We start from the raw sequence: 27642 nt of genomic DNA, 5'->3' as shown, positions 1-27642 counted from the left end.
GGGGCGCGGGCGGGCGCGCTCGGCGGAGGGGGGCTCGGCCCCGCGCGCGCCCCCAGCCCCTTCTCCTCGGCGTCGCCCCGCGCAGCAGCCCTCCCGGCCCGAGCCCCGCCTCTCCGCCAGGCGACGCCAAGCCAGGAGTCAAACTTGTCCCGCGGCCCCTGAGGGGGCGGGCGGGCACGCGCGCGACAGTTAGACCGGGTCGGGCACACGCTCGCCGGTCGGTCCCGGCGCGCCAAGCCCCGCCCACGGCAGCAGGCCCCGCCCACCGCCGAGCCAAGCCCGCCCCGCCCGGCGCGCCAAGCCCCGCCCACGGCAGCAGGCCCCGCCCCGCCCGGCGCGCCAAGCCCCGCCCAGGCAGCAGGCCCCGCCCGGCGCGCTAAGCCCCGCCCCTCCCCACAGGGCCAGAGATTGGCACTTTCTTTCTCCCGGGTGACCGGGTGAGCTGGCGGCGGAGCAGAGGGAAGCCGAGTTGGGGCGCGAAGGGTGCAGGTCCCGGCCAGGAGAGCTGGGGCGCGGGGTACATCGTACTTGGCGGAGCTCTGGGGAGGAGAGGGCGGGCGGAGCGTACTCTTTGGAGCTCGCGTTGTGCCAGCCCCCGGACACTGGGAGCAAGGGACTTCCTGGGGATGGAATGTGCGGGAGAGTTCCCTCTGCAGGACCGGAAGGCGACCGGGAGAGATGCCCTGTGCGCCTCAGCTTACGGGGTGGGGCTGGGGATGAGGCTCAGAAGTCTTCTTTGGCCAGCCTTTCTTCTTGCAGGAGTCTGATAAGTAGTGGGGTTTTGTCATGGAATCTATCCAATACCTGTACGCCTAGCACTCATCTGATACACTTTGTTACCTCATCGACAGTAAGAAACAGCTATGATTATTAGAAGGAAGGGAGGAGGGCCCCGTTCTTTCTTCCGTGAGTAAATCATACGTGCATGAAGTGCCTGGTTGAACTTGGTTCTTAAAGTAATTCATACAGTCGTGTGTATGTGTGTGTTGCTTGCTTACTACTCTGACTAGGCTGGCCCTCTTCGGTGGTGGTTAACTGTGGCTATTGCCACAAAATGACATTTGCACACGAGGTCTTCAATATGTCTCCATAAAAACAAAACAAAACAAAAAACAACCTAGTATAAAGCAGTGATTCTAAAGACTAATACTGAAATAATATAATTGTGTAACAGCTCGGGCTGCTTGGGGGATCTATTTAAGGATGTTTTGTGACCTGGGAAAATGGTTACAAAAAGCGACAATGTAAAACTATGAAGCACTGACAAAGACTGATAACTCAAAGAGAAAAGGATAGGATCATTTAATGCTGTTACAATCAGGAAATAGATACATCAAGAAACTGATGATGCTGTGAAACTGATGATGTGGCTCCAATCACAAAGCACAGGACGGTTTTTATCAGAGGCGGAAAAGGCACCCCCATGAAGAGACACGCACACGCAGAACTTCAGCAGCATTGTCTTTAATTGCAGAACGCACTCTGTAAACCCACAGACTGCACTTGAGGACTTTAGAACTACCCTGAGGCCTGGTTTGCTATTTCAGTATTAACATTTGTGCCCTTTAAGGACAGCAGTGACGTTCTTTTCATTGTTCCCTCCTGCTCATTACTTTGGGTTTAGTTTTGCAGTTTTAACTCTGCATGTTTCTTTGGGGTCAGAATGAGAAAAACTAGAAAAGCATGGCAACCAAATCAGTTACAATGATGAAGAGTGGACCCCATTTGAAAACTGGCCTTCTTATATACCATTTCCTTTTCCTTCTACTAATATGTTGCTTGTTCTGTGCTGGAGTTTCTTCCCATTAGATTTATTAATTAATTTTGAATTTCAAATTATGTGTTCCATTACTCCAGCAGAAGTAATCAAAATATCCTTTGCAATCCTGGGCTACTATCTCTTTTAGCTGTCCCCTACATTGGATTTCTCTCTCTCTCTCCTCTCTCCTCCTCTCTCTGTCTGTGTCCACACAACAAAGGTCCCTTATGTGGCATGCTGTTAGCCTTCCACACAACTGGTACCTTCTTGTTGTCATCTTTCCTAACCATCCTATGGAAACCTTCAATCCTTGCCCAGTTCCTTACTTTTTGGCACTAAGCGCCTGCCATCTCTGATTCCCTGCTCTCATTTGAATGTAAGTCCTGTGAGACATAACATTGCTTATTTCTATTGCTGCTATATCTTAGTGTCTATTATTCACTGCATTCGTCAAAGAGAAGGAAGGCATGTAACAGGTATGTTTTGAGTAGATAAATAACTTCACATAGGAGAGATCACTTATATTCCTTTTTGTTACTGCCAACGACTTTCATAGAATTTATTCTTTTGAGCTGTATGACTTAACCATATTAATAAAGTCTGAAATATAGCTCGATTTTGCACTGCTTAATTCTAACATTGAAAAGGCTGGTTTGGGCCTCCTACTCTAGCAATACTGAGCAGTGGTGTCTGAAGAAGCAGTTGCCCTTAAGCTTGTATGACAAGATCTAGTAACCTGCCTAGCAAAGACACCCACAGAACCAAAGAGTATGATAGATCAAGAAAAGCCTTTATGTTTGTCCCTGAAATAAAACCATATAACCCTGATCACTAGTAGAATCTCATTGCTGATAACTGACAGATGGTATTGATATGGTAGATTTTGTAAGTATTCAAATAATTTTAACCAGTAGTGATTATTAAATTAAAGTTAGTTGTTGATACTCAAACATGAAAGCCTCAAAAGCAATCTCAAAGATGTAGAGGTTCTTTTCTTGGGAGTATAGCTGCTATGCGTGTTTTGACATGAACAGCTTCTGATCAGAGCAGTCCCAAGGAGAAAGAGATGTTAAGATGCACCTTCTAGAGCGGTCCCAAACCTGGGAGGAAGAAATGTTACAACCAGGCCAGCAAGATGGCTCATGGCGTAAGGGTGCTTTTCATGGTCAGTGAGCCCGAGGTGAATGGGGTAGGAGGGATGGACTGACTACTTCAGACTGTCCTCTGACTTCCACAGCAGACGGTGGCACACGTGGACACACACACACCTCTTTTCTGATATCTGCTGGCCTGGCAACAGCTGCCCCAGTGATCTTTATCTAGACCTTTTCAAGCTTGCTGTGTTCTTCCTACATGCTCCCATAGTGCCCAGGGTGCCTCACTCTCTATTGTGATATTTATGAATGTGGTTTTAAACTTGCCTATCTATCTGACTAGTGGAGAGTGTCTGCTACAGGAACTCATAAATAGTTTATAAATGAATGAATGAAAAATACCCTTGGCCTATAAACCTTTGAGAAATAGCAACTCAATTGAATATGATCATCTTTCACCCTGAGCATTACAACAGATACACACAAACTTTCTTCTAAATAACAGTATTATACCACAAGTTTCATGAAATTTTAGAAAGTTTTATTTTATTATCCCATCATCTTACAAGCATGAGGGGATGAACACATAATGCTTGTGCTTGTTTTCATGTATTGAGATAATCATCCTAACAGCTCAATAAGCTTGCTACACACTGCTAAAAAAAAAAAAAAAATAACGGTTGCAAGGCTACTGATTAATCGTTGACTCATGAGACTGTTCCAGAATGCAGCTCTGTGCTTGATATATCACTTCCTGATGACTGTCTAACAGACAGGAGCAACCCACTTTGATTTCTGTTTTCATGTTTTTTTGAGCAAGGTCATAGCCACTAGGTCCGACTGTTTGCGGATTTAGGTTTGGGGCTGAGAATGTCAATGGCCACCTGCAGTGTGCTCATCCGCCAACACCCATCCGTGAAGTCATCTGCAGTGGGAGGCACTGTGCTGCTCATTATGGAGAAGAGAATGAACCACAATCAGCCAGAGCCTTATAAACCCAAAGCTGTCCATTGGTCTTCACGCTTCCTCTTTCACCTCCTTCTTGTCCATCTTTTAAGCACCCGCACACCCTCTGCCTTCACACTTGCGTGCTGTCTTCAGTGTCTATACTTAGCACAGAGCTCTTGGAGAAAGATTCTGGCTAGGCGATAAACAGCCGGCCTGCGATACACAAAGCCGGGGAGACTGCACCCTGCACACATCAGGCAACATCCCGAGGGGAGGGAAACAAAGCCTTTCATCCTCTGGACCAACAAGAAATGCTGTTTATAAGACTCAGAAAGCCTCCTTGTTGCAGCCAAGTTTTTGTTTCTGTTGCTTTTAAATCTGAACCTGCATCTATTGAATCTGATATTCTCAGTCTGAGCCACTGATTTTTTTTTTTTTTTATGTTTCCAAACAATTGAAGGTTGTTAAGTTGTTCTAGCATTGTGATGAATGTTTTGATTATGTATTTCCACTTCTGAATGCACACGCCTTAGATAAGGCACTTTAGTATCAAAGTGGTTACCCAAAGCTTTGTGGCCAGAGGCTAGAACACCTCAGGGACCTGGAACCCGTAGGGGCTAGCCGTCCCTTCTGAGGGTGCTAGCTCAGCAGGCAAGAAGGCAGCCCCAACAGGGTCTTTCTTGCATTGGCTGCCATCTTAGTACAAAAGGGTTTGTTAGTGAAAACAACCACAGGCGACTTGGTAGCGATGGTGTCTGCAAAGCAGCCGGTGGGCTGGATATAAGCTTCTACTCTGAGGAAGCCTAAATGAGAAGGCCTTTCGTGACTGCCCAGTTCTGAGCATTCCCAACACGGTGGGGGCAGTTCAAGCCAGATTTTCCTCTCCAAGGAAGTGATTCACAACCTGTGACCTGAGACAGTCCGGGCACCTTTCCTGGTTCTCTGAGGAGCTGGCTATAACTCCAAGGCTGGTCTGCTGACTCTCCCCACCGCTGAAGGACACTGTCCAGCATGTCCGTATGCTCTGGTACGCTTTGTCACAACCTGGCTACAGCCAGGGCAGGTGATGAAACATCTCTGTCATCTCCTGGGAACCTGCTCTGAGGCCCTGAGTTTCTCGCCAGTGCTGTTTAAACTCCTGCCCAGGGAACATATGCCAGCCTTGGGGACAGCGTTATAGCTCCTTGTCAATAATCTATTTCTAAAACAGATGAAAAGGCTATACTAGGGAAGGGAAAGACTGGGGAGGGAGGGTGTTGCTATAATACACTAAAAATATTCTCTTTCTTGGGTGCAGCTCCAGAATTCTACTATACATTTGCCACAAACAGCAACATAGTCATGGGACATTTCTGTGATCTAACAATTCCCTGTGTGTCTATGTTGTCTGCCTCCAGCCTCCAGCAGCCTCGGATCCATTTTCTGCCCCTGTGGTTTAAACCCTGCCTTATGTGGCACGTGAATGGAATCATAACAAAGTTTTCCTAGCAGCCTCATAGAGCCAACCTGGACCCATCCACCCTCTGTTAGTTCATTCTCACCTTGTACTTTGCCTGGTTTTTCCAGAGCATGGAACATTGCCTGAAAAGAAGTTATTTTCACTATCTGCTTGGTTTCTGTCTTTCATTTGAGCTTTCACTCATCCTAGGAAGTAATACAAGGATTTTGCCTTTCTGCCACGAGTCTCTGAGGTTCATGAAGCAACCAAAGTGTTCAGTAAATGTTTGTTTGAGTGAAGTGTAATGCAAATAAAGAGGTTGGAGATTCCTGGGGCCCTCTCCGTACTCAGACAGGCCTAGTTAAGAAGAGATGATTTTCCTTACAAAATGTGTTAATTGGAGGATCTGTCCATTGCCAAAGTAGTTGGCTCTCTGAGAGTAATACAATGAGAAGACATCATGATGATGAATTGTTTCTTTAAATTCACGAGGATGGTGAGGATACCCGGAGCAGAGCTGGCCTGAGGTGAGGAACATGGCAGCAGCTCTTTCCTGGGGTCGTGGTGGCATTGGATGACTTGAAGGACATGAAACGTTTACTGCAGTGGCTTTCAGCTGGCTGCCATCTGTTCCCCGGGGGCTTATGGCAATGCTGGCAGACGTTTCTGTTGTCAGCACTGGGGTGGAGAGGACAGCTACTGGGATCTGCTGAAGATCACAGACTGCGCAGAAGATTCTCCAGGGCAGAGAATTCTCAGCAGGGCCACCAGCCGGAAGCCCTGGGTGAACGCATAGCCAGGCTTGAAGTAAGGGCTGCATTTGGATCTGCTATTATTATTACTAATTATTATTCCCCCCCCATCCGTGTGCATGTGTGTGTGCACACGTGCAGATACTGGAGTACAGCAGAGGTCCTGGACTTGTAGGCAGTTGTGAGCTGCCTGATGTGAGTGCTGGGAACTGAACTCTCATTCTCTGGAGGAGGATGCATGCTTCTAATGGCGGAACCTGTTATTTTAGAAGTGAGCCCTCCGGGCAAATGCTCTCACCCAGGCTGAGAGGGAAGCTGTGCATTAAGTCTCAAGTCAGACGTTATGTTTGAAGCTCAGCATGACCCTTAGCCATGTGCCTCTGAGGACGTCACTTGCCTTTTCTATACCTCTCTGTCTATGAAAGGGATTAATTAGAGAACCGCCTCGGGGAGTTGCCAGGGTCCAATGTGGAGCACCATGCAAAGCATACCACACTGTGGTAGAATGCAGTAAATGTTCAATAAATGTCATTGATTTTTGTTGTTGCTGATGCCAAAAGGATCTTCGCATGGAATATAATGAAGGAACTGAGAATAGTTTCCATGAGGGGAGAGAAATGGAAAATATTGCTTGTATAAAGTAAATACTGACATTAACTTCTCATAATAATGGGTAACTACATAGAATTAAAATTCAAATAAAACACAATAAGGCTACTCATTTTTTTTTTTTTTTGCATGTGTAGAAAAATCAAAGTCATAATATTCAATTAACTGCTCATCACATCCATCTTTGGGAACACTTATACCACACTTGCTCAGGAAAGGGAGCACTGTCCCCACCACAGAGGACCTGCTGCTGGGTGGAGTCTGGATAGGGGATGCCCCATGGGAGGAAACCAGAGTAGACCTTCAAGTTTGGCTGATGAAAAAAAAAATACTAAGAGAGTGTTTCAGGGTCAATGTGAATCCAAATCCCCAAAGCCAGCACGAGGAAAGGACAAAGTGTCTGTCTACCTCAGGCCTAAAGGCACCATTCCTCAGGACCATTGTCCCCAAGTGGGATGTGGGTGCTTCCTGACTCCGTGAAAGTTCTTTCACAATATCAGCACACTTGTCCCTTAAGAATCTCATGATGACACTGGCCTGGGCTTTCTTCTTCTTTTTGAAACTGGGTTAGAACACTTTTTCAGAGTTCTTTCTGAGTTCTCGTTTTGTCTCAAAAACCCACAAACATTAAAAAGTATATGAAATGGTAGGAACAACAACAACAAAATAGCATGCGGTCCAAGAATCACGGTAGGAAGTAGTCAGCAGTACGGGTTACGCATCACCCTCAGCCACAAGCAGCCGCTGCAAGGCCCACCACGAGACTGCACAGTCGTTATGTCTAACTGTCAGGTTTGAAACAGTCCACACCAACACCAAGCTTGGCTTTCTCTCTAAAAGAAGCCCACTGTCTCAGCAGCAGAAGTCCCATGCAAGGCAGACTCTGAAGGCTCCTAGTTTCTTCAAACAGCAGAGTAATGACTGCAGAGTAATCCCAGAAGTTGAGCTACACATGACTGTCATCAGGAGTCCCCTGAAGCTCTTCTTTTCCAAACCAGCCTGGTATATATAGAAGGGTGCTGTCTCAAACCAAACAAACAAAAACAACTCCCACCAAACAACAACAGAATCTATTTCAGTAGTGTTCTCACTTTTAGGTGAATGAGAGGGAAGCATAGCTTTGAGAGTGTGTTTCACAGGTGCACCTACATTGGCAGGTAACAGAGATTACATGGACTTACTTGTTAAGCTTTAGAACTGTAACAAATGTTTGATTCGACTTCATTATTATAGCTCAGTGGCTTCGGCTCCTGGAACCGGAAGCTGGATAAGGCTCTGCCTGCCACCTAGGTGCACAAGATTCTTTTTCAAAAGCTTTATTATTATTGTGTAGATGTAGTTGTGCGTGTGTGTATATGTGTGTGCCCTAACACATGCGTGAAGGCTGGAGGACAGCTCTGCGGAGTCGATTCTCCCCTGTCTGTGGGTTTCTGGGGACAGAACTCAGGTCACCAGGCTTCTACAGCAGCAGCACCTTTACCTGCTGAGCAGTAGTGCAGGTACTCAGTAAACGAAAACAAAGCAAAACACCGCCCAAAGCCTGTCTAATTCAGAGTCATCTTTTTTCCCTCAACTTTTCAGTTGCATCAGTTCTTTTTGTTTATTTTTGAAATAGGCTATCCTATCCTATCCTGCAGTCTGGGCTAGCTCTGAACTTGCTGGGTGGCTGAGGATGGCCTCTTGCCTCCCCCTCCCAAGTGTTTGACTGAAGACATGTGCTACCTCCCTTGGCTTACTGCTTCAGTTTTGTCTCCAAAATATTAAAAAGCCAAATAGATTCAAAGTTTAGTATGCCAGTTTGTTTCTGAGGAATTCGAACTTAAAACAATTAATTATAAGAAACTGTACCCTAAATTTTAGGGATTTCTGGTATTTAAAATGCAAATGTAAAATGATATACTTTATGAATTTAGAAATTTCAGCTGGGAAGCATTTTAATGAATGAATTATGGCAGTCAAAAGAGGCAAGACATTTTGACCCATTATTTTTAACCCTTGCCATGGAAAGATAATTGTGAGAAAAAAAAGTTTTTTTCTTTCTCAAAAGTAGTCTGCCAAGAGCCAATATTCCATAAATTTCTCCCACCTTGTAAAACTTTTATGCAAATCTTTTACTCTCCACCACCTGGTAAAACATTTTTTACACAAAGTCCGGGCTACATTCCCAGAACTTGATGAGCTGAAGTAGCCAACCTCTCCCCTCTTTTTCTTCATTCCATTGAACCAATTCTTTCTTTTTAAAAAGTTGCTCCTTTATTATTTTATGTGTGTGGGCGTTTTGCCTGCATGTCTGTGTACCACATGTGTGCCTTTTGCCTGAATAAACCCGAAGAGGGCATTGTACAGCCTGGAATGTATGTTACAGATGCTATGAACAGCCATGTAGGTGCTGGGAACTGAGCGCCCGTCCTCTGCAAGAGCAGCCAGGGATCTTAACTGCTGAGCCATCTGTCCAGATCCCTGGGTTGATTGTTTTAAAATTAGCCAATTGTGAAAGCTGGTGAGGTCAGACCCCAGCCATTTCTGGGTGTGGGGGACGTAGTCACCATCTGAATTAGAAGCCAAGTGAATGTCTTGTTGTAGTGTGATAGCTCAGTGTACATCTTGCTGCAGCCTTTTCACAAGAAGAAATTGCTTTGCTGTGGTGGTTTGAATGAGAATGGCCCATAGGTTCACATATTTGAACGCTTGGTCACCAGGAAATAGAACTGTTTGAAAGGATTACAAGGATTGGGGGTTGTGGCCTTGCTGAAGTAGGTGTGGAGAAAGTATATCACGGGGGGGGGGGGGCTTTGAGGTCTCAAAAGCCCCGTCTCTCTCTCTCTGTTTGTAGATCAGGCTGCAGCTCTCAGCTGCTGCTCTAGCACCATGCCACCATGCTCCCACCATGAAGATAATGGACTAAGCCTCTGAAACTGTAAGCCAGACCCCAAGCAAATGCTTTATGAGTTTCCTTGGTCCTAGTGTCTCTTCACAGCAATAGAACAGTGGCTAAGACACTTGCCAAGCTACTTTTGTTTTGCTTCTGTGTTCCCTGTGTCACACTGACTTTATTCTTCGTTTCTAATAGAGCAAACACCCACTGAATGTTTGGAATAATTTTTTCCTTTTGGCTATTGTTCTGTCAATACTTCAGGCAGTTAGTAACTACAGACAGAATGATTTAAAACATTTTTATGGGTGTGGCAAGACGATTCAGCCGGTAAAGGCATTTGCCACGGTTGGCAAAGAAAGAGACCACCATCCCACTGAAATGTCTGTGTAGGGGAAACCTTACTGTTGATCAAGAAGGTGTACTGGATAGCGGAGGACCCCCCCCTGTTAGTGGAGTAGGAAGGAGGACTCCCCCTTTTAGTGGACTAGGAAGGAGGACTCCCCCTTTTAGTGGACTAGGAAGGAGGACTCCCCCTTTTAGTGGACTAGGAGAAGGGAACTGTGGGAACAGGGTGGAGCTGGGGGGAATTGATGGAGGGGGCTTTAATCGGGATATATAATGAATAAATTCTGAAGAAAAAAATTAAAATTAAAAAAAGAAGGAAGCTCAGTTGTACAGTGAGAGAAAGCGTGTTTGGTTTTTACTCTAACTCAGGTGGTGACTGTCTTTTCCCCATTGGCTGACCTCGAAATTGTATTCAGTTGGCTAGTCTGAAAAGAGTTGGCGCACAGGAAACGAAAGAGGAAGGGAAAAGGGAGCCATTGCTCCGAGGAGAAAAGGTCACGGCTCCAGGCCATCAAAGTTCTAGAGTGTTACAGTGTGTAAACAAAGGTTTTACTGGGGGAAATAAAGACATTGGCATAGAAGTCTTTCAACGTGCGGAGTTGAAAGATTTGAATTCTTTGTCCTAAAGACAAATTTTATGGTATTTGATAAAGAAGATTCATATTTAATATTTCTTACACCATCAGTTTGAGCCCCAGCCCCACTCTCTGTAAGGAGAGAACTGACTCCCTAAAGTTGTCCTCTGTATCTCCTCAGGCATGCCAAGGCACGGGCACTCTCCCTTTCTCTCTCTCTCTCTATGAGAATGCTCATAGTAACACTATTTTTCTTAAGACTTGTGAAGTCAGAGAAAAGACAAAAGTCTAGCAAGCGAAATGCAGTCTGGGTGAAAGGGTCTGAGCCCCTGGATCCTCAGCGCAGGCAGCTTGTGGTCTGGGATTTATGGTCCTTCTGCTCTCCTGACAGCCACCATCTGGACACCGCCAGAGAAGCCAGGTGCAGAGCGCATGATCGCAGCCAGGACAAAGGCCCTTTCAAGAAAATTGGCTTTAAAGTGTCTAAAAATATGATAACCAGATTGAGTCAGAGTGGTAGGGAGCAGGGTGGTGGTGGCAGGGGCAGTAGCTGGTGCTCCATCTGTGTGCGTGTGTGCGTGTGTGTGTGTGTGTGTGTGTACACGTGACGCATGGGGATGTCATCATGCATTATGTCCGAATGGTTTGATTCTGATTCTAAACAAAATGTTGCATGGAAGTTCATGTGTTTAAGGTTTGGCTGCCACCTGACAGAGTTTTGAAAAGTGAGTGGACCACATAAGCTCTGACCGAATAGATTAATCCATACAATTCTTAGCTGATGAAGTCTGAGGTGGGCTCTCCAAGTAGGAAGTGGTTGCTGGGCGTGCTCTCCCTGGACGTCTTTTGTCCAGTACCTATGCCTCCTGTCCACCAGAAGGTGAGCCATTTTGCTCTCCGTGTTTCCCACCATGCTTTGCCTCACCATGCATACACCCAGCAGCAACAGAACCGCGTGGCCATGTATGGCGGCTCCTCAACGCCCAAGCCCAAACAATCTTTCTTCCCTAAGTCATTACGCCCAGACATTTTGACAGAGCAACAGAGAATGACAAATACAGGCCCGGCAGAAATATTACAATGGAGAAAACCATTAAATTAACAATTTTGTGTGGATATAAGAATTACTGCGTGAACCAAGGTGTTACTGCAAAATTTATAAGGGAAAGAGCAGACATTAAGATGTTAAGGGAGGGGAAATAGAGTTTAGTGTAATAAAGGAATAAAGAGGGAATTATAACAGGAGGAATGATGGGGCAGGGCTGGGAAGGCAGGGTAGAGGGAATGTGGCAAGGACAACGGCTTTTGAAAAGTCATATGAAAGCCTACTACTTTCTAAGATATGTATGTATATAAATGGAATTAGCATCTCACTGGGCACAGAATACCTCAACTGTACATCATATGCTGCCAGTTAAAACCCCAGCCCAGGAGCGAGTTACATGTTTTGAACTATTGGCCAAAGGGATCCCGCAGACCCCACAGACATTACAGGCCATCACTAAGGCTGTTGGTTACCCTCCGCAACCAGCGCAAAACCCTATTGCTGAAGAAACGCAGACTTAGGGAGTACGGTCACCTACTGGAAACTTCGCTCCTACCGGCTAATGTTCACATGATAATCCTTAAGGCTGCTCTTAAAGTAAACACAGGCTTGGAAACACTATTCCTCTTTCTACTGCTCAGGCCTTAACTCCCCCCCCCCCCGAACTCAGGGTTCCCATGTGTACGTCGATCTGAGTGTCCGATCGGAAGATGAGCAAGTTGACTCATAGCGACTGTTGGCAGCGAGAGCCTCCTGTAGCTCTCGCTCCCTACCGGCCTGTTGCTCCCTAAGCATGGCTGAGTGGGAACAAAAGATAGCATAAATGGAAAAGGATGGCTACAGAGCTACAGTGACTGGGCAGGGAGAATGGTTGGAAGCTCTTGATAAGGCTTTTATTTTAACAAGAGGAGGGAGGGGAAACAACGGAAATGCGACTACATGCAGCGTCTAAGTAAAAACATGTTTGCACGGATGCTTTATTCATCACAATTTTCCGCAGTCCTTCACGTACCCTCTAAAACACTGATTTTCTTCCTCTGACACTGTCCTAGTGAAAGTTTATTCGTTTATTTATTTCTGCAAGGGGAACAAAACCTGGATTGTGTGGTAGTAAACACTGTTTAGAGACGTGACCTTGACAAGCTCCACTCTACCGCTAGACGAGACAACCCCAAGTTTTCACAAGCCTTTAGTTTACACTCATATCTTGCGCTGCTTACTGTCTTCCGAACACCAGAATCCGACCCAGCGTCTGGATTTCAGAGGGGTCAAGTGTCATTTCGTAAGTCAAGGAGTGACTGGTGTCCGTAATCAGGGGGCCACTGCCACTTGTTCTTTTGCTTTTGGTTATTATGTGGTAGGTTTACACTTCTCCTTACATTAGTAAACATGGAAAACAGCTTCAAATTTGGATGAAGTCAGACCCCCTTTGCCTCTTAAGATTATTTACTCATCTTCCTTGTTTATCACTTAGCTCAACAGTGCTCATTAGAGGGTGGCTTTATTGGGCAAAGTGACTCAAAATGAAGAAGTCTCAGTTCCTGTACTTTTTTTTTTTTTTTTTTAAGTCTGACCCAAACGGAAGTGAGTGTGAGGTGAATCTCAGGAACTTGAAGTAGAGCTGAGATAGAACAGGAAGCGACACTGGATCAAACTGCCGGAGGGAAACACGTTGTGCCATGAGTAGACATGACAGAAACAGCTTTCTTTAAATTATTTGTAGCAATAGTGATCACATCCATTTTAGTCCTGCCAGAATTTTTCAAGACACCAAAAGGTAAGTAAATCTTTGCAATCAAGGTCTCTCTTTCTTACTTTAGAGTCAATTCTCTGCTAATGGTGACAGACGGGATCTTTTGGGTGAATGCTTGTGAGCTGAAGTTCAATGACTGAAACACCTTTAAGTGTGTTTAAATGAGATTCCATTTTTAGCTGCCCATTGTCTTAGCACAGCGACCTAGGACTTAGTTATGGTTACAGTTGGAAATGAAAAGAAATATTTAAAATCTTTATTTAGATTTCAGACACGGGACTTAATACCATTATGTGAGTTTGTTCTTTGAAACTGTTTCCTTCCTTCAAAATAGTCTTATAGTTGCTTTTATGTTCTGGAACTACGTACTAAAATGACATTTGTTTTAAAACTATCGAGTTCATTTGGTCACAAGGTGGTGCAAATAATTTACTAGTGATTTGGAAAAAAACAGGAGTAATTTTAGTATTTTCAGTGAAAACAAGATGGTACAAATACAGGCAGTTATGTGTGTTTGTGAGCACTGGGAGCAAGCGAATCCCACCGTGAGAGCCTTCAAAGAACCGGTCCATGGGTCTCGAAACTTTAGCATAGAAAAGCAAAAGATAAGGGGATTCCAACTATTTTTATATATTATTAAAAATTTGGAAAACATGTTATTGTGGGTATTTAAGTGATAATTTTGCTCTTTAGTACCTAATAAGAAGAAAAATTGAAAAACTTCCATTACTACATAGAAATCACATACATTTATTAAAACTAAAGAAAAACTTATATTTGATAGCTTGCTGCAGTGAATATTTATTGTTGCATATATGCAAAGCTAAGTATTCAGATAAAAATACTTTTGCTAATTATATTTGATGACATACTGCAATGGTTATTTAATGTTACATATTAAATGATGCTAAGTAGCCAGATAAGAATATTTTTGCTAAATAAACTCTGTAACTGCAATTTTACGAGTGATCAAATCTAAACGTTATTTATTTATTGCTCAAACTGGGCAAGCATAGTGTGTACATTTGATGCCCATTTTCACCTACTGAAAATGTGTTCTAATGAAAATAGAATAAAGAAAATGCATTTTTGGAGTGCACCTGTACCAGGCCACAAAGGAGGACAGTGCAGCCAGTCCTGGTGAGACCTGACAGGCTAGGGTCAGAGGGAAGGGGAGGAGGACCTCCCCTATCAGTGGACTGAGGAAGGGGCATAGGAGGAGAAGAGGAAGGGAGGGTGGAATTGGGAGGGGATGAGGGAGGGGTCCACAGCTGGGATGCAAAGTGAATAAATTGTAATAATAAAAAGTTAAAAAAAGAAAATGCATTTTAAAGGTATTTTGTGCTGAGAGTAAAAACATGGTTAGCAGCTATCTCAGCTAGGCCTTCTCTGTGTTTATATACCTGTTACTTGACAAATTAGTTTGACTCTAATGAGAAGCAGGTACTTGGCACACTGTTTGCGAAGCTGGCCAGGGCTTGGTGAGAGGTGGTGATTCTAAGCCTGTTACTGGTTGTGGGAAGGAGGAAGGCCGTGGCGCCTTTCCTTTGACTGTTCTTGCCTGTGGCACTGGAAGACCAGTACAGCACAGAGAAATTCAGAGAGCGGCCTAGTGGGAGCCGTAGTGGGCCTTTGGATTTGTAAGCGGAAGGAAGGGTTTCGGTGAAATTCCCTTCAGCAGAACTTCCTCGGCTGATGGTGATTTGTTTGTTCCTCATGGCGACCCTGCTGCTGCTGCCTTCCCAGCTGGAAAGAACTCCTTCCCTCTCTGCTTGGGAAACAGTGTTCCAGGTTCTTCTGATTCTTTGGGATGATGAAATTATTTGGATATTTTGTTTCCAGGATCCTTGTGGAACAGCAAATGAAACTGTTTGCAAACCATGTCTTCTCCAGATGTCCTTCAGTGGAGGAAGGGATTTTGCTCAAAGATGATTGGGTCAACTGTTTCACATGCAATAGTACAATAATTTGCTCTACAATTGTCTATGGGTCATCAGGATTATTGCTATAACCTCGACAGGTGTAGCCTTATAGTGATTAAATAAAGGAGTCTTGGATGTAACTATTTTGTTACTTAATTTTTAAGGGGGAGACAAGGCCTCCCTATGTAGCCACGGCTGTCCTGGTACTCTGCTATGTAAGCCAGGCCGGCCTCAAACTCACAGAGGCCTGGCTGCCTCTGCTCCCAAGTACTGGGATTAAAGGTGTGCACCACCACTCCTGGCCATTGACGTTAGTTTTTAATCCCAATATGAGTTGTTTATGAAAGTAATTGAATGGTCAACCAGAGCATCTCACAGAGTCTGGTACAATCATTTAGATGATGAAGTGAGAGTATTCTCAAAGTAGAAAAGTGAACCTCAAGATTCTCAAGGCTAGTCTTAGCCTGCCAGAGTCTTGTGTCTTTTCTTCCTTCATATTTTATTGCTCTTCAATTTCTAAAATGAACAGGATAAAGTGATTTAGCTTATGAGTTACTGACTGATTCCCTGTCTTTCCTATGTCAAATGAACTCAAAAAGAATCCCAAGGCAGAACAATGTATACATGAGGTTTAATGTATTCGATTTCAATACAATGAACTCTCTAAATCCCCAAATTGAAAAGACAGTGTCCCGCCCCGCGGGACTCAGTTATTTGTGGGGGCGAAGGGGGTCAATCCTGAAAAAGATGGGGGAGAGAGAGAAAGGACACAAGCAGACGGTTGCCGGTCAAGTGTCTCTTTTAATGAACTTCGGTGTTTCTTTTAAAACGTGGTTTTGGCAGGGCGGGGGAGAGGGGCGAGAAAGGGAAGTAGTAGTGGAAAAATACCAAGACCCTTGGTGGGAAGTTCCCAAGGCTAAGAAGGTGGGTTAAAGAGTTACAAGGCCCGAAGATAACATCGGTGGTCACATCGGTGGTCACGGATGTGTCCCAAAGCAAACAGTTTCGGGAACAATGGGTCGTAAGAAGCTATGGGCTGGCGCCCGGTGCTTATCTGGCAGGTCAGGCCCTTAGGAAGGGTCCCAGGGCTTTGTTCCCAACATCTCCTCCCCTTTTGTCTTTTAAAAGAGGAGGGGGAGGCCTCTTAGGACTCTCAGTGATTTTATAAACAGTTTGGGAATTTTATAGGTCCGGGGACTCACGTTTACAAAGGTTCGGTGACTCAGGTCTCACGGCAATTGTAGGCAGACCTAGGCCGTTTCTGGTGCAATGGGAAGAATCCCTCAGAGTGCAAGGCCCTAGGTATATTAGCCGTCTTGATTATGTGAGAAAAATTATTTCTCACGAACGGCACAAACGGGGTCTGAGTCTGTTAGAAGAGTGGTGCTGGACCCTTACCCGTCATTGGATCGGCCTCCTCTGGGCGAGGTCGTCCTGTCTTAGGTGGGCCGAGACTTATCCACTCATTCCGTCTCTGACTTGCCAGACCACTCACTTTGTGGTAGTGTAACGTGTTTGTTTTCCCAATAGGACCTATTTATCGCTTGGTTTTTAAGCAATTATATAAAACGAGCCAATCATTGCGCCTATTAATGAGAGTCAAAAAAGCCCAGGTCTAACTGGAAGAGCGGCCCCAGAACTTCCATCTCGGGCCAGGAGATACTAGGGTGGAGAAATCAAGGGGGCGGGAGGCCGGGGCATCAGATAGAAGCTCCACGGCAGATTCTTCTTCCCCAGCCAGACGATGGTAGTGGACTCCAACAGGCTTGATTGCGGAGCTCACCTGGTTCTTAACAAAGTTTGTGAGACGATTAAAGGCCCAGGGGCCAAAAGAGAGGAGCAAGAATAGGCCCATGAGGGGGCCCAAGAGACTGGGAAGGAGGGTGGAAAGCCACGGAGAAGTGGCGAACCAATTTTGATACCAGGATTCTTGTTGTTCTCGAGCCTTTTTACGTTCTTCTATGCTCTTTTTGACCTTATCTAAGCTGTTTTGTACCAATCCAGTCTTATCAGAGTAAAAACAGCATTCTTCTTTAAGGGCAGCACAAGACAGCATTGTATCTGTTCATATTTTATCAAGAACACTTCCATGTCTTTGAATAAGTATTAGCAGGGATTTTCAGTTGTTACAATTATGTCGTGTTAGCTATTTTGTCTAATTTAAATAAGAGTTTCTTAGATATTGCTTGTTACTTAACAGGTTATATTGGAAGGAAGATAAACTATTGTCCAGCAATGTTCTGAAGTCCCAGCTGGTTTAAAAGGCAGCAGGACACAGCAGTTGAATAGCTTGGCCACTTAAATTGCTTATAGAGAATGGAGACAGAGATAGGCAAGTCTCTCAAGAAGTTTTCAGTCATGAAGAGAACCAGTTGTCAAGCAATTAAGTACAACTCATAAAGAGTAAGGCAGAATGTAAGAGGGTGTTATGGGAACACTAATGTTGTTTCCAGGCCTATGCTGGGAGGCGGTTTCTTCTGTTTCCAGTTGCCAAGAAGAATAACGACTTGGCCGAGTTGAGATAATAGCCCACCTGTCCTCTTGCTTGCAGAAGCACTTTCTGAGAGAGGTCATGATTCTTACTGAGTCTCAGATAAAATGTCCTCATTAATATCTCAAGACTTCATGAGAGCAAATGCGGTGGGGCTTTGGAGCTTTGCAGCGAGCAGGATGAAGAAGAACAGTGCTGATGAAAACACTGCAACTCCAATTGTATCCAGACGTTTTGATGTTGCTTACTTTGAAGAGTCAAACTCACACCAAATAAGTTCACCAGCTTTCATTTTCTCTGCCATGTCACACTTTCTGATGGGAACGGCAGTATAATGAACAATTAAAGGCAGGAAAATGAAGGATGAGGACCCTTTGGTTGTGAATTATAGGATAAACCCTCAATTCACAGCAAGCCTGCACTGTGTGTGTTTATGTCTCTATTACAAAGGCAGTGCGCTGAGGGGCTGCACTGAATGAAATGTTCTCGTTTTCAAGCTTCTTATGACTCCTTCATAAAAATGTGATCGGTTAGCCCCAGTAAGGTTTAGGACATGTGACTATTTAAATCTTGAGTTGGCCTATGTTTGAGGTCTGTTCTGTTGCCCAGGGTGTTCTCTGAGGTGTGTGTGTGTGTGTGTGTGTGTGTGTGTGTAGAGCATGCGGCCCGAGGCCAGTGCCAAGCATCTTCCTCTCTGCTCTCCACCTTAATTATCTCAGGCAGTGTCTCTCACTGAGCCGGAGCTTATGATTTGGCTTCGCTGGTTTTCTAGCAACCTCTAGGATCTGCCTGTTTCCAACCACTAATCGCAGGGTTACAGATGTGTGCTACCATGCCTGTATTTTTTTTAAGTGTTCTGGGGACCCAAATCCAGGCCCTCATGCTGTGTGACAGCACTGCACTGAGTCATCTCCCTAGGCCTCCGGCCACAGCTTGTAAAGCGCTAATAAATATGCGTACCTACAGACAGCAGGCGCCAGGCTCAGCATTTCTACATATGACTCAGTTTTAGCTGGTTCAGGGTTTCAGCTCAACTCCCGGGACGGTGGGTCAGCAGTGGAACATGAGGTCTGAGCTTTGTGATGTATGAGTGTGCACATACACACGCACACAACTCAGCCATGGGCGAGCATTACTCTCAGTCACGCAGTCTGAAAATCTCCATAAAGAAGGACAAATCCTAGATGGGTAAATTAGTTTGGTCCTGACATTACTGAAATTTCTGAATCATCGTAGTTTTAAGATGCTGGAAGAGGATGTTATTTTTTCGTGCATATTTCAGGCAACGTGGTCACAAAGGTGCTGAAGCCAAATGTGTCCACCACGTCTGAAAAGCTGGCTCTACTGGCTCAGCTGTGAGGTCATGACACCAGCAACCCTTGCCTGGAAGGCTTCTAGCTGTTTGTTCCATCACGAAGTGGGAGTGGGGTGGTGAACGCATTCTTAGTGTACCAATGTTTGTTGTTTTTATAGAATATCATGGCATTTTCTTTTTAAATTATTTTTGTTTTCATACATATAAATCATGATACCTTGCTTATATCTCCATTCCTTTTCACACCCCTCCCTGCTTTTGTCTTTTCATCTTTAAAAAAAATTATTAGTGTGTGTGTGTATTTTGCCTGTGAGTGTGTTTTGCCGATGTGCGTTTGTTTTGCCGGTGTGTGTGTGGATTTTGTCCGTGTGTGTATTTTGTCTGTGTGTGTGTGTGTTTTGCCTGTGTGTGTGTTTTGCCTTTGTGTGTGTATTTTGCCTGTGTGTGTGTTTTGCCGGTGTGTGTGTGTCTTGCCTGTGTATGTGCGTGTTTTGCCGGTGTGTGTTTGTTTTGTCGGTGTGTGTGTGTGTGTGTGTGTGTGTGTGTATTTTGCCTGTGTGTGTGTGCTTTGCCAGTGTGTGTGTGTGTTTTGTCTGTGTGTGTGTTTTGCCTGTGTGTGTGTGTTTTGCCTGTGTGTGTGTGTGTTTTGCCTGTGTGTGTGTGTTTTATCTGTGTGTGTGTGTTTTGCCTGTGTGTGTGTTTGTTTTGCCTGTGTGTGTGTGTGTGTGTTTTGCCTGTGTGTGTCTGTGCACCACATGCATACAGTAGCTGGAGAAGCCAGGAGAGGGCATGGGATCCCTGCAGCTGTCACGGAGTGCTAAGTCTGGAACCTGGGTCCTCTGGAAGAGCTGCCTCCCCAGCCCCTTGTCTTGTCATCTTATGTCACTTGTCCCTCTCACTCATCCTTTAGACTTCTGCCTGTCTCATCGCCATCTCCCTCCTATCTTCGTGCCCATACATATTTGAATCTAGAGTCTCTATAAGAGAGAATGTGTATTTGTCTTTCGGGGCCTTATATGATTTCTGGTTCCATCTAGTTTCTTGGGAATGGGCTAATTTCATTCTTCTTTACAGCTTCAGAGACCTCTGTTGTGTATATACACACCAGTTTTCTTTATCCATTTTTTTCTGGTGATGGGTATCTATTGGCCATCCACAGATGCACAAAATCTTTCTGGTGTGCTGACTCATTTCTTCAGCTATATCCCAGAACTGGTATAGTAGCTCTGTTTTGTGTGGGGGAGGGAGTTCTGTTTTTTTTTGTGTGTGTTGGTGATGGTGGTAGTGGAACATGTGTGTACTGTGACGCACACGTGAAGGTCAGAAGACAACTTTGAAAGTCACTCCTCTCCTTCTATCTTGTGTGACACAGACAGCCTCTCTGTGTGGATGCGCTGCTTGCCCCAGGGAGGCATGAGCCCATGAACAAAAGGAGAACTCTGTCTTGACCTCCTGTCTTGCCAGGAGTGCTAGAAGTACTGCCGAGCACCGTCACACCTGGCTTTCACATGGGTTCAGGGAATTTGAACTGAGGTCAAATTTTACCTAAGGAGTCATTTTCCTAGCTGTATTTTCAGTTTCCTCAGAAACTGCGATACAAATTTCCAAAGTGGCTGCTCCAGTTCATACTCCTGATAGCAGTACCTAAGGGCTCTTCTTTCACAGCATGTTACTGTTTGTCTTCTTGGTGGTGGTGGGTAAGCCTTTCTGACTGTGCTAAGATAGAGTTTCAACATTGTTTAAGCTGTGTTTCCTGATGGCTGAGGGGGTTTGAACACAAATATTTATTGGTCATTAGGCATTCTTCCTTTTTAGAACTCTCTGTCAAATAATTTACCTATTTATTGATTGGATTTGTGTGTGTTTAGTTTCTTGAGTCTTTTATTGGTTTTGTGTGTTTATTCTCATGCCAGATGTATAGTTGACAAAGAGTTTCTCCTAGTCTGTAGGCTATCTGTTCATTCTGCTGTGCAGAAGCTTTTCAGCTTCATGCAGTCAGGACACCGGTGTGGTTGGTGTCCTGACTACTAATTGCTCTTTTTTTGAGTTATAGACTATTTCCCCTGCATTTTCATGGGAGCAGAAAGCAAGCAGTTTTATCTCTTTGGCCTAGTTTTATAGGGCACAACACTCTTTCGAGTTCTACTTTCATGTATTAATTACCCCACAGACTCCACCTCCAAATATTGGGACTAGAGTTCAATATATGAGTTTTAAGGGGATACAAACAGTACATTGAGTTTGGTTATATTTAATTTAAAAGATAGTGTTAAGTATTTTCCCAAAGAGATTATATTAGCATTGTTTCTAGTAGCAAAAACGCTATTTACTGGGCTTTCATTGAGCATCATGAAGCTACACATCGAATGCAGATAGTCTGATATAATCCCTATGTTCCTTATAAAGTTTAATGACTATTTGCTAACTGAAAAATAACTAAGGCGTGAGGGAAATATGACTCAACCTAGAGTAGTTATCTGACAAGCAACAGGGAAATTTTCTGGCTGTGGTGAAATTTCTTTATCTCTACTTTGGATGAAGTAAGGGGGGGGGACTGTATTGAAAATTATACATAGCTGGCCATAGTTTGGACAGTGAGGTCCATTATGAGCAAAGTATGAAAAGCCCAATGGATGAACTGAAGGCATTTTGGATCAATGGTGCCATTAGACACCCAGCAGAGGCAAACATCAATATTCTGTGGAGGAAAAAATAACCTTCAAACCAGTCCTCCAGTAACTCTTAAACAAAATACCAAAGAAAATAAACTATTAACCAAAATAATCATAAAACACACAAGAATCAACAGAAACAACAGACAGGAGAACCAGATCTCCAAAGAATGGCAGTATTAGAATAATGAAATATACCATAAACAATTACTTGTTTCAACAGCTGAGAGAAGCCTTCAAAAATATGAATAATAGAAGCATACATTTGGATCTTTATCTCACACCACATATGGAGCCAATTCAAAACAGATTAGACATTGTAAGACCTAAGACTGTCAAACTGTTAGAAGAAAAGATTCTTGATTTGATTGGTCCCTGCCATGACTTTTAGAAATGTCCTCAAAAGCACAGGGAACAAAGATTTTTAAGGTAGACAAAGAGAATTGCATTAAACTTATATATATATATTAAACTTATATATATATATATATTCAACAATCAACATAGCTATGAACAAGAGAAAATATTTTAAAGATATAGAATGACAGGTATATTCATCAACTTAACTTTTACATTGTAACCACAATTAAGACATAACTTTCCACATTAATAGTCTACAGGGCAGAGTCTTTCAGAGGTCCTCTGTGTCAGGCTCCTGACTTGTTCCCTCTTTTCTCCTTCTTTTGATGTCCATCCTCTTTGCCTTTTTGGATAGGAATTGAGCATTTTCAATGCAGATGCTGAGACTTATGGGCAACCTTTGGGCAGAGTGCAGGGAATCTTAGGAAAGAAGTGGGAATCAGTAAGATCTGGAGAGGACAGGAACTCCACGAGAGCAACAGAACCAAAAAATCTGAGCACAGGGATCTTTCCTGAGACTGATACTCCAACCAAGGACTATGCATGGAGATAACCTAAGACCCCTGCACAGATGTAGCCAATGGCAGTTCAGTATCCAAGTGGGTTCCATTGTAATAGGAACAGGACTGTCTCTGACATGAACTGATTGGCCTGCTCTTTAATTACCCCCCACCCCCTGAGGGGAGAGCAGCATTACCAGGCCACAGAAGAAGACAATGCAGCCGCTCCTGAGGAGACCTAATTGACTAGGGTCAGAAGGAAGGGAAAGAAGACCTCCCCTATCAGTGGACTTGGGGAGGGGCATGCATGCAGAGGGTGGAGGAAGGGAGGGATTGGGATGGGAGGAGGGTGGGAACCACAGGGGGAATACAAAGTGAATAAAGTGTAATTAATAAAGAATTAAGAAAAATGAACCTGCTCAGGCAACCATGGAGCTCAGAGGAATGTGCGAAGTTCAGGCTAAAAAGAATAGAAGCATGTACTGAATACAGGTTAAAAGGCTAAAGGGCTGGAAAACAAAGACATAACTTTCCATTTTTCCAGAAGGTCCTCTCTTGCTTCATCCCACAAGAAGGCTTCCACCACCAAATAATGTTCATTTTCCTAAATCTCATATAAATGGAATTATATGGCACACAGTCACTTGTGTGGCTTATTCAATTTAGCAAAAACACCTTTGTGGCTTATCCCTGTTGTTACTTACAGTTTCTTCTCTTTGTCACTGAGTGATATTCCATCATAAGTCAGAAATTGTTTTTAGGTTCAGCATTTGCTGGAAATTTGGATTTTTTTTTTTTCAGTTTTTGGCTCTTATAACATTTAAAAGCCACCATAAAACTCATGTGCATGTGAAATAGAAGTGTCTGATCATGTAGATATGCTTTTGTGTGTGTAAATTCCTAGGAGTGAAATTTGGGGGTCATACGGTAAGAGTATATCTAACTTTTAAGAAAATGAAAATCTGTTCCTCAATGTAGTTGTGCTCTTTTGCATGTCTATCAGTAATGTATGGAAGTTACACTCCGTAGCAGCATTATTTTGAACAGCTCAAAATGAAAACAACCCAAATGTTCACTGTCAGAAAGATGGATAAATTATATAATATATTCATTCATAAGATACAGCAAATTAACTAGAGCTGTGTAAACCCAACATGACTAAAACATATTAAGGACAAAAGCAAATCCCAGAAGAGTCTCTTGCACTGTGGTGCTGCAGTGTGATGAGAACATCGGCAACTGTTTCATAATTTGGCGGTACTAATGTTTGCTTATTTTCATTCTTTTCCCAAGACAGGGTTTCTCTCTGTAGCCCTGGAAGTCCTGGAACTCAGAGATCCACTTGCCTCTGCCTAAGTGTTGGAATTATAGGAGTGTGACACCACCACCGGCATTATTTTCATTCTTTAATGGGCGCAAAGCATCTTGCACAAACATATCTATGATATTTTCTTAAAATAAAATTTAAGGAAGAAAAATATGGTTCTTTAGTGTTTCTGTTTGCTTTTCTTTGAAAAGGAGAAGGTAATTGGCCTGGACTTTTGTCCTTTTCTGTCATGTGTTTTTCTAACTCTATTTAGTATTCTGCATACTCCCTCAGAGAAAGTACTGGCATGGTACTGAAGTAATTCTGAAATGCATTTGCATCTTTCAGAGTGGGTAGGTAGATGTATGACTCCAGGAATAGTAATGGAGATAGTTGAATTCACAAAGCCTTGTTCATGGAGATGGAAATATAGCCCACCTGATGACAAAAGTGTTGGGGGAGAATGAATGATTTAGTTCTTAAAATTATACCAAGAGGGGGCTAGAAAGATGGCTCAGTGGTTAAGAGCACTGGATGCTCTTCTGAGGTCCTGAGTTCAATTCCCAGCACCCATATGGCAGCTCACAACTGTCTAGCTCCTGTTCCAGGGGATCTGACTCCCTTACACATACAGACAAAATACAATGTTCATACAATAAAAAATAAATAGATTTAAAAAAATTATATCAAGAAAGGCTGTGTCTTCTATTTATTCCTTTCCCAATAGAATTATTTGAGATCGAAGTTTAAAATCCATATAAAATGATCCGATAGCCAAATATAGAGGGCATATCATCCATTCTAGAAAGCCCGGCTGGCCACTTATTGAAGAAGATGGCAATATTGACAGCATGTTTTTTTTTTTACTCTCCTCCAGGTCATGTCATAGCAATATAAATTTAAGAAGCTGAAAATCTCACAAGATTAAAGGGCCAGTGAGCAAGATGGAGAGGTGACAGGCAATATGTTTTTCATGTGTTTTAGTTATATTGAGAAAACCATAAATGAGAGCAGTGGATATATTTCCATCTGCCTCCTTTGTCATTGTTAGTGAGGATGATATTTTGTTACAATTACAAACGTGTTACACTTTTTATTATAAGTATATTACACATCATAAAATTTATTTGAATAAAGTTCTTTTTTACCCAAGAAAAACCTGTATGTACAACTCAAATTTGCAGTTTCATTCCAGTTGGAAATTATATGTGAATTATTCAAAAAGTAATTTTAAATATAGAGCGCTAGGACATGAACATTTACTTTATCAAATCATACCACAAATCATTAGCAACCAGATGCTTATAGAATTACTACTAAAATATAAACTCTACTAATTAGAAGTGCCTTAATATTAGTAACTAGTTTGACATCCTTTTAAGTCTGAGCCAAGGTTGAACTAAAAGTAATCTCTTTAGAAAGGGAGTACTTGGTTCACTGTGCTCTGTGTTACTTAGAAATCCTAAACTCCATTTTAAAGAGAAGAAGAAGCCTCTGAAAGGTGGGGTTGGCCACGTCAGTTATTTCACATAGAAAAGTAGCTGGTGGTGTGTGAAGATGTGTTACCTTCTCCTGTATTGATCATCGCTGAGAGATGCTCACTCTCAGTTACACAAGGAGCTCACATTTATGTTGATTAAATCACAGATAAGCTCTACCTAGCCAAAAGATGCATTAAAAATTTGTTTATCTGTTTTTTATTTTGTTTGCATTTGGTGTTTTGCCTGCATGTATGTCAGTTGGGAGGGTGCCAGGTTCCTGGAACTGAAGTTCCAGACAGTTGTGAGCTGCCACGTTGGTGCTGGTTAGCTTGGACACTGTGCTTTTAATTTTTCTCTTTAAAAATCTGGCACAGAAGATTACATGTAAAATTTTGAAATTTCACCTTATTTTATGTATAGGGATGTTTTGCCTTCATGTATGTATATTTATCAGTGCATGCTTGGTGCCTAGGCATGCCAGAAGAGAGCATCAGTTCCCCTGGAACTGGAATTACAGATGGTTGTGAGCCACCATGTGGGGGCCGAGAACGGAGCCCAGGTCCTTTGGAAGAGCAGCCAGTGCTTTTAATAGCTGAGCCATCTCTCCATCCCCAAAGACCTGCATTTTAAACAATCATTCTGGGCTGAGACAGTGCATCCCAGCAGAAACACATGACAGAGAGGAACTGCTCAGCTACGACTAGGAGCAAACCGTCTGAAGACTCTGTGTACTCGATCTCTTGTTGGCAAGTCCTTCATTGGAATGTAGAGTCTACTTTTCTGGGGATTTCAGCATATACTGAAGATCAGCTGAGACATCCAGCCTTGTGGACTGAACAATTGCTGGATTCTTGGACTCCCCATCTGTAAACAGACACTGCTAGACCACAGCCTGTAAGCCACTCTAATAAATCATATATACATATTTATACATATATGTGTAGGTTTATGCACATATGTATTTAGGTATAAATCATATATATTACAATGAATATATGTGTATATACATTATGTGAATATATATATATATATACACATACTATCAGTTTTGTTTTTCTAGAGACCCCTGACTGATGCAGCATCAGAGGGAGCAATGCAGAGCTAGAAGTCTAGAAGGCAGGGACACAGGAGAAAACACTATGACTGCAGAGACACTGGTGGGCCATAAAGCCAAGGAATGCAGGCAGCTACCAGGAGCTAGAAGAGAATCGAAGAGAAGACTCTTCTAGATTCTCCAAAGCTTGTATGCTTCGGGATTTCCGACTATTGACACTAATGGCAGGAGAGACTGTCTTATTTTGAACGGCTGAGGTTGTGATCCTCTGCTTTAGCAGAGTTAGGAAGCAAGCACAGAAACACTGTCCATATTTTCTGACCCTTTCTTGAGATCCATGAGATTGCCTATTTTAACATGGGTAGATCCAGACAAACTTAAGATTTATATATTAATTTTTTCCAGGGGCTGGAGAGATTGTGTGGTTAAGAATACTTATTGTTCTTGCAGAGGACCCAAGTTCGGTTCCTAGTGCTCATGTCAGGCTGCTTTAGCTCCAGTTCCAGGGGTTCCTATGCATTCTTCTGGTCTCCAGGGACACACTCATGACATACATCACACACACAGACACACACAGACACACACAGACACACACACACACACACACACACACACACACACACACACACACACAAAAATCCTTAACAAATTTCCAGAAGAGAGGATGGCTAAAATGCTAGCGTTTCTAATCACTTTCTTACATAGGTATTTGTTATCTGAAAACTGACAGGGAATGTTGACAAGTTTAAAAAAGAAATGCTAAAGTGGAGTAGATATTAATTCATGTGAAAACAAAGCCTTGTCATGAAAAAGCCATCCTCTGCCTGGGAACAATGAAGAGCTTGCTTTATTTATTTAAATATCAAACACTCAAAAATCCACAGCTGAAGACAGTTTTGTTTTTCTTCTTTGCAGGAAGAACACGAGAGCTCTCCTGTCTGGAAGTGTGTTTACTACCTAATTTCACCTATCCACTTTCCTCCTTCAATTTTTCTTCTGTGGCTCTTCTGCAACCAGCAGAGGAAACACAGACTATTATGGGAATCTTTCCAAATCACTCCAGTTTCCAAAGCTTCACTGAGATTTGCCAAGGCATCACAAGTGGATTTCCGATGTGCTCCTTGTGTTTGGTTTGTGAATCCAAAGAAGATGTGGATTTCATTTCTCAGGAACAAACATCAGAAGGTAAACACAAAGGAATAAAGTGACATTTGCCGAGTCTAAATTAAGTTATTCTGAAAAAAAAAAAAAAAAAAAAAAAGCACTCCAGGGCTGGAGAGACAGCTCAGTTCTCTCTTTTTCTTCCTTCCTTCCTTCCTTCCTTCCTTCCTTCCTTCCTTCCTTCCTT

At 43.3% G+C, this 27642-nt stretch overlaps 1 protein-coding gene across 3 annotated transcripts in view; it reads left to right on the top strand.

The window, feature by feature from the left end:
- Window positions 1–716: 716 nt before the first annotated feature.
- Window positions 717–27642, top strand: part of Tmem156 (transmembrane protein 156) — a 48521-nt gene continuing 21595 nt past the window's right edge. For 2 of the 3 annotated variants that reach the window (XM_055624107.1, XM_055624105.1), the window contains exons 1-2: window positions 13113–13217; window positions 27210–27479. In XM_055624107.1, the coding sequence (XP_055480082.1) occupies window positions 13130–13217; window positions 27210–27479 (358 nt within the window). In that variant the 5' untranslated portion in view covers window positions 13113–13129. Of the gene's footprint in view, window positions 907–13112; window positions 13218–27209; window positions 27480–27642 lie in introns of those variants that run through there. The other variant, XM_055624106.1, reaches the window with a different exon arrangement.

The sequence above is a fragment of the Psammomys obesus genome, unplaced genomic scaffold (assembly GCF_907164565.1).
Source record: "Psammomys obesus unplaced genomic scaffold, mPsaObe1.curated_primary_1811, whole genome shotgun sequence".
NCBI lineage: Eukaryota > Metazoa > Chordata > Mammalia > Rodentia > Muridae > Psammomys > Psammomys obesus.
This window is presented reverse-complemented; position numbering and strand designations above follow the sequence as displayed.